This window comes from Mustela putorius, unplaced genomic scaffold (assembly GCF_011764305.1).
Source record: "Mustela putorius furo isolate JIRA1106 unplaced genomic scaffold, ASM1176430v1.1 tig00000873_pilon_pilon_pilon, whole genome shotgun sequence".
NCBI lineage: Eukaryota > Metazoa > Chordata > Mammalia > Carnivora > Mustelidae > Mustela > Mustela putorius.
Window position 1 is genome coordinate 4,752,631 of NW_025421504.1, and position 10,018 is coordinate 4,762,648.

At 60.5% G+C, this 10,018-nt stretch overlaps 1 protein-coding gene across 1 annotated transcript; it reads left to right on the plus strand.

The window, feature by feature from the left end:
* The first annotated feature begins 18 nt into the window (after nt 1–18).
* On the plus strand, nt 19–9,524 carry CYGB (cytoglobin). Its single transcript, XM_004748841.3, has 4 exons — nt 19–361; nt 5,091–5,322; nt 5,619–5,782; nt 8,169–9,524. The coding sequence occupies exons 1-4, from the start codon at nt 219–221 to the stop codon at nt 8,200–8,202; spliced, it is 573 nt and encodes a 190-aa protein (XP_004748898.1). The 5' UTR covers nt 19–218; the 3' UTR covers nt 8,203–9,524.
* Nucleotides 9,525–10,018: the final 494 nt, after the last annotated feature.

A 10,018-nucleotide genomic window follows, 5' to 3' on the forward strand; every position in this document is an offset into this window, starting at 1 on the left:
ACATATACCCTGCACACACACTCACACACACACACACACACACACACACACACAAACCCGGCGCGCAGAGACAGACACGCTCCCTCCCTCCGGCGCGCTCTACCCCTCGCTCGCCAGCCCGCCCGCCCGCCGCGCACGCAGCCGGCCCCGGCTCCCCGCGCCCGGCGCCCCGCGCCCCGCTGCCTCCGAGCGAAGCCGGGCTGGGCTTGGAGCTGCTCATGGAGAAAGTGCCGGGCGAGATGGAGATTGAGCGCAGGGAGCGGAGCGAGGAGCTGTCCGAGGCGGAGAGGAAGGCGGTGCAGGCTACGTGGGCCCGGCTCTATGCCAACTGCGAGGACGTGGGGGTGGCCATCCTGGTGAGGTAGGTGTCACTCCGGCCCGGCCGAGCCGGGGGCGGGAGGGCGGCAGCGGCTCCGGGCAGGGGCGGGTTCGGCCGGGGTCCGAGCTCCGGCGCCACCTCTCCAGCTGAAATTGGGGCCGGGCCTGCCCCGGTGCAGGCAGTGTGGGGCGCCTTGGGATGGGCGAAGCTCTGGCTGAGCAACCGGTTCTGGGTCTGGGCCGGTGGGGGGGCTAGGAACTAAAGAGCCAGACGCAGAAGGAGGACACCCTGGTCCCCCTCCTCTCCCCAGCCTCAGAACTCCTGGCTCGGCCAGGCATGCCTTCCTCACCAGCGACCCCAAACACCCAGCCCAGCTGCGCCCGCACACATTTCAATTTGTGTGCTTCAACTGGGGACTCCCCATTTTAGAGGCGGGAAAACTGAGGCTCCACCAAGAAGGGGGAGAAAGAGGAGCAGACCCCATCCAGCTCAGACCCTTTCTGTGTTCAAAGCCTCTCGGAAGGACCGAGCAAAGGGCCAGAGAATAGAGGTCAGAAGGAGCAGGCCATTAAGCACCGGCTCTCCCAGCTGGCCCCTTCCTGCCCCTGGGGAGTGGGCGGGCAGGGAGCTCCCAGGTGAGGCACAGGTGAGTGGAGAAGCGACAGTCCCTAGGGTACAACCGCCTGCTGAGCTGAGGAGGGAAAGGGAGAAGGGGCAGGAGTCAGGGCTCCACCCTGGAATCACCCCTTAAAGAGGAAAGGCCATGTGTCTTAGGCTCAGGTTCCTCAGTTACCTCAGGTACCACAACCCTCCAAAGTAACTTATTTGCACACCACATGCTGGTGGACACATACCTTTGCTCTAGAGTTAATGTCCCCAACCCCCACAAGCTAGTAACGGACTACAGCACATAATGACGCTCTCTTCCCACACATGTGGGTCCCTGGGGCCCCAGACTCACACACTCACCCTCAACCCGCTGTCAGCCGCAGAGGGAAGCAGCCAGATTGCGGACACAGCAGCCTTATTCTTTGGAGATGGGGCGAGCCCTTGCTTGTGGAAGGGAGAGGTGAAATGCATGCCTGTCTCCCGGTCCTGGCCCCTGGCTCTGGCTTCTCTGTCTCCCTGATTCTCTCTCCCTTCTGCCTCCCCCCAAACCGAGGACCAGCCCAGCTCCAGATCCATATTCCCCGATTCCAACTTGGAAACAGATTTTGGAGGAAAAAGAGCAAGAAGTACTCTTGAGTTGGAGTAGGATTCCTGGGCAGCCCCGAGACCCAGAAACATGGGTGGGTGGGTGGGGGCAATGGTGGGGAGGTTAAGAGAGAGTTTCAGATCCTGAAGCCATCAGACATTCTGAGACACAGACCTGTAAGTGGGACCACCCACACAAGCTCACGGTCGTGGATTCCCAGATGCGCTGGCCCACAGCCCCGGAGGGCGGCTCTCAGCCGCGTGTGTCGGCACACGCGAGACCACCAAGCCTCAGGATGTACCCCCGGTGCACACACATGGGTCACCAAGAGGAAAGGAGGTGGCATCCTTCAGGCCTTGGAGATCTGCTGTCCCAACACCGACATGCTACCATTTGCCAGGGAGGACGGGGAGGGGACATGTCCAAGATCCGGCTCCTGGGGCCCGTCCAGCCTCCCCAGGAGTGAGGGGTGCAGAGGAAGGAATGGAAGACGGCCAGGGCTGTTTCTGGGGTCTGACATCTTGACAAGATCTTTCTCTGTGCCCCTGCAGTTCCCTATTTCTGACTCTCAGGGAGGCTGGGGTTGGGCGGGTGGCAGGGGCCCTTTCCCCATGTGCTCGGTGCTCAGTGAGAGGGCCATGGTTAACCCGAGAAGGCCTGAGACAGTGATTAGCTCTTGCTTGCCGGTCAGCCCAGGCCACACTCCACCTGACCCACCTCTGTGTTGACGGATGGGAGCCCCTCGCTGGCTCAGCTGCTCCCTGCCAGATCCAAGCCCCACCAGCCTACCCCTCCTGGGTCTCTTCTTGCCCCCCGCCCCCCGCCCCCCAAGCTGCCAGGTTGTTGCGGGGGCGGGGTGTGCAGGCTTTGTTAAAAGTTAAAAAGGGGGAAAGGAAAAGATGGATAAGCTTCTCGGGTGTCCCAAAGGCCCCTCTCCAGATCCTGCCCTCCTCAGTCCTGGCCCACAAGCACAGGCCCCTGAGAGCCTGAAACACTAGTTCCCTGGCCCATTGCTCTTTGGGTCCTCCCTCCCACTGGGCTAAGACCAGCTGCACCCCCCACCCCAGCTCTACCCCAGGAGCCAGGCAGCCGGTGGTAGTGGAGAAGCCGTCTTCCAGTCTGAACCAGACCCCACACCTGCACTCCAACCGAGAGGGAACACCCCTGCTCCGGGAAGCCTCTCTCCTCTGGGTTGTAACTCTGCTGCCTTCCCCCCTCACACTCAGACGAGCCTATTTCAGGCTCTGCTGGAAGCCCAGATGCCTCTGGGAGTGGAGAAACCCCCCAAGGCTGGCTGCTGAGGCTTCTCCCCGGCAGGCAGCACAGGCCTGGACCGGGAGGGTCGAGAGTGTCTGTGGAGGGGCCAGGGACAGAGGCCCAGCATGAAGGAGCAGAGCACAGGGCATAGCCGTGGGGCTCCCTGGGACTGTCACTCCTCAGGACCATCACCTGGCCCCGGGGTGTTGGGGCAGGAGACTCCCTGGGTCCCTGGCCCCCCATCTCTGCGTCCCGAGGCAGGATGGGGCAAGTAGAGTCTCTTCTTCCTGACCCCGCTTCGCTGGGCAACCTTGGCTATCAATTCCTAAAACAGAACTTGGGGATAAAAACAGTGCCAGCCTCAGGAGGCTCTTGCAGGATTAATGAGACAATCTAGTAAGTGCTCAGTAAGTCTCCTCATCAGTAGAGCAGAGACAATGCCTGCTTGGTCGTGGCAGTTAAATGAAGGAGCCGGTGGAGATGTTTTGCACGCGGCGACACACCGGGCGAACAGCGATCATTATTTTTATGGCAATGTGAAATGCCCAGAGCCCAAGATACTCATCTAAGTCCAGATTGGGTTTTTCACATTTGTCCTTCATACAGTGCCTCTCCAGAAAAATCCAATGTATTTTCAGACTCATTGCCTCATTTGTCCTCACCATCGTATCTGTGAACTATCGAGCGGGAGGAACTCCTCTCACACTTGAGCAGACAGGGGATGTGAAGTGGTTTGCCCAAGGTCGCCCTTGGTCTCCACATGGACCATGTCTCGGTCACTCCCTCTCCCTGCCAGCTGCAGCTGTGTCGCCGGGAGGGTTGGCCCCGGCCAGATGCTCTTTCTACAGCTGTCCCGGCTCTCTGGCCAAAGGGCTGATTTGGTACATTATCAGCTTTCTCTGATCACAAAGGGGGACACTTCGGAGCTGTGACACCACCTGACAAAACAGGTTGTCCCGAGACATTCCGGACACGTCCTGGAGTTCTGACCCAGTCTCTCCGCGGGTACCTCCCCCAACAGCCAGCTCTGTCTGGGAGAGGGAATGCAAAGGTCAGCCTCCTGAACGTCATCCTGCAGAGCACAGGGCCCTGGGCGGAGATACTGGGTCAGAGGATGTGTGAGAGCCACACCCTGCCCTTGGGTGGTAGGACCCAGTCCAACAGGCAGAAAGGGAAGCATCGGTAAAAGGTGGCAGGGGAACCCCTCCTGGCCTTAAGGGGAAAGCCATCTCCTAGGAGGCAAGTTCAACCTGAGAAAGAGTGAGGAAGACATCCCTCACACGGTGCATTAAGAAAGGCTGGCCGGCCCAAAGGGTGTTTTACCAGCAGTGAATGGACTGGGCTGGAAGAAGGTGGCTGAGTTGGGACAGTTTGTAGGAAGCCTGGAATCCCAGGTTAAGGATTTTTACCTTGGCCGGTAGGCAATGGGGAGCCACTGAATGTTTTTGAACATGAGAGTAACCTAGTGAGAGTAATAGCTGGAGGGAAATTAGACAATTTCAGGTAAGCTGGAGAGGGGAAGAAGAGCTAAAAAGACCTGGAGTCTGCCCCGGAATGGGCACAGGCTTCTTGGAGAAGCAAGATGTGGAGATGTGAAGTAATAGGAGGGTAAGACCAGTCTGTAGTTCTGATTAAGTCAGCCAGTCAATACGTGCCCAACGGGCTAAGGAGAGGAGCGCGGCGTGAGGAGGAAGCAGAGAGCTGGCCGGACGACTGAGTTGCATGTCTTCCCTCGTGTGTGCTGGGTGACCTGAGCTAGGTCACTCGGGCTTTACTTTGTTTGCAGAGAGGCTCTAACCTGACTGTGATGAAGTCTGGCATTTATTGAGCACCCCGTGTTCACACTGTGCGGAGGACCCCACCCTCCGTGCCTCAGTTCATCCCCACAGCAAGCTGGGGACAACGATGCCCATTGCTTAGAGGAGGACACGGAGCCTCAGAGAAGTCAAGTCCCTTGCCCAAGGTGACACTGGCCTGAGATTCCAGAACTAGAGCTCTTACCCTCTCTGCTGGGACTACAGCAGGCCTTGAAGGGTGTGTAGGATTTGGAAATGAGGCCAGAGCAAGAAAGGCAGAGGCCTGGGAGACACAGCTGATAGTGTGCAAGCCTGGAAGACGGAAATGGGCAGGACCCGGCGGTGGGGGGGCGGCTGCCTGTAAGCCAGCTGGGCCAGAGAGAGGGTCTGCGTCTGAGGGACAGGAGGGGCGGTGGTGGAAACAGTTAAGGGGGCCTGCCCCTCCTACCCCGCACCCCCATCATCCTGGCCATCTCGGGGTGGGGCCGCGGCGGCCCCCGCTTCAGCAACCCCTCCCCGCCAGGTTCTTTGTGAACTTCCCGTCGGCCAAGCAATACTTCAGCCAGTTCAAGCACATGACCGAGCCCCTGGAGATGGAGCGGAGCCCCCAGCTGCGGAAACACGCCTGCCGGGTCATGGGGGCCCTCAACACTGTGGTGGAAAACCTACACGACCCCGAGAAGGTATCGTCTGTGCTCGCCCTTGTGGGCAAAGCCCACGCCCTCAAGCACAAGGTGGAGCCCGTGTACTTCAAGGTACGTGTCTGGGTGGGCGTGGCCAGTCCACCACCCACCCCGCTCCGCTTGGGGAGCCCCTGGGACAACAGCGGTGACCACCAGACGGCCCAGCCTCCTCCCGCAGCGTGGTGGTGACGGGGAGGGGAGCAGGATGGGGTCTCCGTGGTGCCTGGTCCCCCAAGTCGCCCGGCTGTGATGTCATCAATGATCCCCTTGGCCAGACTCTGGGTGGAAGGGGTGCTGGGGTCCTGGGGCTTTCGGGGGTGACACAGGGTACCCAGGCGTTTACTTTTCCCTCCTCTCTTTGCTCCCAGATCCTCTCTGGGGTGATTCTCGAGGTGATCGCCGAGGAATTTGCCAATGACTTCCCAGCAGAGACGCAGAGAGCCTGGGCCAAGCTGCGCAGCCTCATCTACAGTCACGTGACCGCTGCCTACAAGGAAGTGGGCTGGGTACAGCAGGTCCCCAACACTACCACGTGAGGAGGGGTGAGGGTGGGCCGGGTGGCTTCCCTGCCGTGTCTCCCCCTGCCCGCTCATCTCCGGTCTCTCCTGGGGTGCAGGAACATTTCCGGGAGGCTGGGTCTGGGGTCTGACACATTGACAAGCAGGCACGATGGGCAAGGGCCAGGCCCCTCCTATGGGTGGCAGTGAGCCCTGAACAAATTCTCCTCTAGGACAAGAGAGCACTCAGAGCCCTCAAGGCCGAGGCCACCCAGGACAGGGAGGTTCTAAAAGGTTCCTGCCGGGAAGGCTAGCTCATCGGGCCGGAGGCCGGCCAGGCTAAGTCTGGCCATTTCCTCCCTGGGTACCAGTCACAGGGGGCCGGTCCTCATCTCGTGCTGGCCAGTGCTCCTTCTTGCCTCTGCCTCAGTAGGGCCGGAGCCAGGAGAGTCACGAGGTTGTGTGCACACGGACACACGTGCCCGGGCCCATGAGGGGCCTGTGTGGGTACCACGACCACACACACCATCAGCGGGGTCTACTTCTCAGCTGACCCTGGAGGCCAGGTTCCCGGGGCTGGGGTGAGGGCCGGGGAGATGGGCTCGAGGAGGGTGGCCGGCCTCAGGGACTCCCGCTGACTCGGAGCATGAGGGGAGGGCCGGCCCCAGACATGGTGGCTGGGAACACTCAGGCCTGCCTGGGCCCCCAAGGGGCAGGCGGCTCTGGGAGCTCAATGGAGGGGCGGAGGCAGAGCTGGAGTAGGAAGGAGGGAGAGGCGCGTAGGCGGGAATGGGAAGCAGGGGTCAGCCAGCGGCTCAGGACACGCGTTGTAGAGAAACATTCCCAGCAGTTTCCCATGGAAAAGGCGCGTCTCCTCCCTGGGCTCCAAGCTGGCCCACAGAGCCTGCCGGGACCTCCTGCTCGCAAGGCCTCCAGGCCCAGCTCTGGAGGAGGTCCCTTGAGGGTGACCTTGCGAGGCCCAACCTCCAGGCCTTCCTGCCGCTGACCACACGGGCTCCAGCTTGCTCTGGCTCCCTTCCCCCACCGCGGCACCACCCCAGGAGAGTAGAAACCTCGGGAACTTCTGGCTGCAGCCAGGCAGTGACTCCAGATGTGCACAGCTGGGTCCTGGCCGGCCCCAGATCCCCGGGTGGACGGCAAGCAGGCCGAAGATCTTTACCAGCCACAGAAGGTGCTGGCAGAGCCCGGAGAGCTGGCGGAAGCAGACAGAGGGGCCAGGGAGGGTCAGTGGGGGGAAGGGGCTTGCCCTCCCACGCCTCTCCCCAGGCCGGCTCAGCTCTGGCTGCCAGAGATGAGTTTGTTTACAGCCAGGAGACAAGACTTCCTGCTTCTAGAGAAAAGGGCTTTTTTACAGGGGCCTAGAGGGACTGGAGAGGGAGAAGGAGAGAGAGCTGGCCAGCACTAGTCCCAGTGAATCAGAAACACATGGACAGCGTTTCCCGACACGAAGCCCTGTCCCCTCCCCTGTCTTGCCCCAGCTGGACCCCTGGGACTTACATCTCACCAAATCACAAACATTAAGAAACCACCAGAATCTCAGTCTGCCCATTTCTGCTCCTCGAGGAGTGAATGGAGGGGCTACAGCGGGGCCTGGCTGGAACCCTGCATCCATCCGGGCCTGGGCACCTTGAATTTGGGTTCCCCCCATCTGCCCCAGCCGTGAAGTCCTGGGGATTAGCCCCCACCCCGGTCTCCTGAGGGCACGCGTGTGGGCCCCAAGAAGGCGTGTCTCCCTGGGCCCAGGGCCTACAGACCCAAACTCCTGCCAAGGTCCAAATGGGTTCAGATGGTGGGAGGGAGTTTCAGAACAGAGTTCTAGAAGGCCTCCGTCCAGCTTCTCTTATCAGGGAAGCAGTGGTGGGCCAGATGCCACTGTTTATTGAACTGTGCTGCTTAAGATTTTATGTGCATTTTTCTTGTGGTTTGGGGAGTCGGGAGGTGGGGGGGCACGGTGGTGAGTGCAAAGAGGCTGGTGTGCAGAGGATGCCTGTGGGTGACAAGAAGGGCACTCAGACAAACAAGCCAGACAGAGAGGAGACGGGTCTCGGAATTCGTAGAAAAAGAGCTGACTTTTGAAAGGTTCTTTGCAGTTTGTGAAAGGCAAACTCGGTTGCCTGCAGGAAACTCCGATCCCGCAGAGTCAAGCCAAACAGACGTTATTCACAGGTTGGAGAGAAAAATCTGGGGTTCAGGTGGGCCCCTTGATTTGTCTGAGGTCACGCAGCGAGATCCTGGCCAAAGGGGGCCGGAACTTGGGTCTGGTGGGCTGCTTTGGCTGCAGCTGGCTGGGTCTCCCGGCAGATCGTGCCCTGCCTTGCCGTCACCCCCTGACCCCCACGTTCCCTGGCCCCACTCCGTGCCCCTGGTAACCTCTTAACTCCATCTCTATCTCGTCCACAGCCCGCCGGCCACGCTGCCCTCTTCGGGGCCATAGGACCCCCTCTCTCCTCCCCCCCTCCCAGGCAGCACCTTGAGCAGAAGGCCGAGTTCTGAAGACCCTCCTTGACCCTCCATTTCTGGGTGCCAAGGAAGCTGGAGGAAACCCTGACTCGTCTTCCCAGAAAGAGGCAGCCTCTGCTGTGGCCACTGTCGCCACTGGAGCGGCCAGCAGGTGGCGCTGGCGGCCTGTCTGCTGACCCCAGCTCAGGGGCCTGTGGGGGTGGGGACGCTTCCTCCTTCAAGAGCTGGGCCCACTCTTCTTAGCTTTTGTACTCTCTGTCAGAGACCTAGCTGAGCAGCTGGCAGGAGTCCGGGGCAGGTGTGAGTCTCTCCAGGAGTTAAGCCAGCCCCATTTCTATCTGCCCGACCAGCATGCAGGTCCCCACATCACTATCTAGAGCATCACGCACACTCATCAACCATACAGATATATTCTATATACAATCTCTATATAAATATATATATATATATATATATATATACATACATATCTATACTGTGTATCTACGGGGCCCAGAGGCACACGGGAAGCCTTGGTTGTGCCCATCTGCGTGTGGGGCAGGGAGGGGTCCTGGTCATGCTTCTGGGCAGAGGACGGAATGTTCTGGCTGAGATGGGGCTCCCACCTCAGCACAGACAGGATCTACACCTGTGGCCAGGGTGGCGGGGGACCCAAGGGCCTGGGTGGGCAGGGCAGGGGGAGGGGTGGACCCAGCTTGCCCGCAGAGTCCAGCCCATTCTCTGACCGGCTCTGCACATTCCTGCTTTCCACTTCCAGGTAAAAAGGATCTGGCCTTCCCCGCCTCTCCCCGCCAAAAGGATGTGGCTCCCTGACTTGCTCCAGCATGGGCAAGGGCGGACAGAGGGGCCGGCCGTGTGGGACAGGAGGACCGCACTGGGGGAGGGGCCGTGGTACAGAAACCCTGAATGCCAGCCCCATCTGCCTTTGCTGCTAGGAGCCCAGCGGGAGTGGGGCTCCACGCGGCTGTCAGCCATGACCGGCCAGATGCCTCCCTCCCATCCTGGAGCTCTGTGGGCCGAAGGCCCAGGGCCTTCCGTCCCTGACCCCGGGCTGCTGGTTAGCAGTCGGGTCCTGTCCACCCATCTGGGTCAGAGTTGCTGGGGACCCCGTCCCCCGTGTGTGCCCCTTGGTCACGTGTGCCATCCTCAAGGATGTCTGGCTACTGTGGCTTCTGTGCCTGTGTCCCCTCCTGTCCCATCCTCGTGCAGCCATGCGTGTAACTGCCTGTCCTTTTGTAGTTTCTGATGTTTGTAACCAGACCCACCGTGTCATTAAACAGACTCGCTCTTGCCGCGTCCGCGCCACTGGCTCTGTCTTTTCCTGCCAGCTGCCACTCGCCTCTGCCTCCCCCGCTTAGCTCAGGGCTCAGGCCTGTTCTTGAGAGCCACCCAAGGGCCCCCTCGCCTCTGCCTCAGCCACGGCCGGCGGTGGCTCCTTGGAGCTGGGGCTTACAAGTGGAGCAGACGCCCTGACCCGGGTAGTCGGAAGCCCGGGCTGGAGACCAGAAGCAGGGCTGTGGAGGGCCAGAAGGGTGTTTGTGCTGTTTTTAAAATCGAGGGGCTTTCAAGTGTTGTGTCCTGGAAGTCTCCTCCCTGGGGAGCATAAGATAAGTCCGGGAGGAATCCGGGAGAGATGTTCAGGAAAATGAGAGAGAGTCAAGGATTGCCCACCCCCCTCACCCCTTCCACCCCTCTGCTAGACATGAGCGCTGGGTATCCCACACGGGGAAGGGGGTGGGCAGCTCCCGGAAGTGTCTGGCAGAGGAGGTTTGAGAAAGGAAGTCTGTTTA

Bases quoted from the DNA above. Each gene is read 5' to 3' on its own strand.
- CYGB (XM_004748841.3), top strand. From the start codon at position 219: ATGGAGAAAGTGCCGGGCGAGATGGAGATTGAGCGCAGGGAGCGGAGC. The intron at 362-5,090 runs GTAGGTGTCACT...CCTCCCCGCCAG, and splicing joins GGGGTGGCCATCCTGGTGAG to GTTCTTTGTGAACTTCCCGT. The intron at 5,783-8,168 runs GTGAGGAGGGGT...TCTCGTCCACAG, and splicing joins CAGGTCCCCAACACTACCAC to CCCGCCGGCCACGCTGCCCT.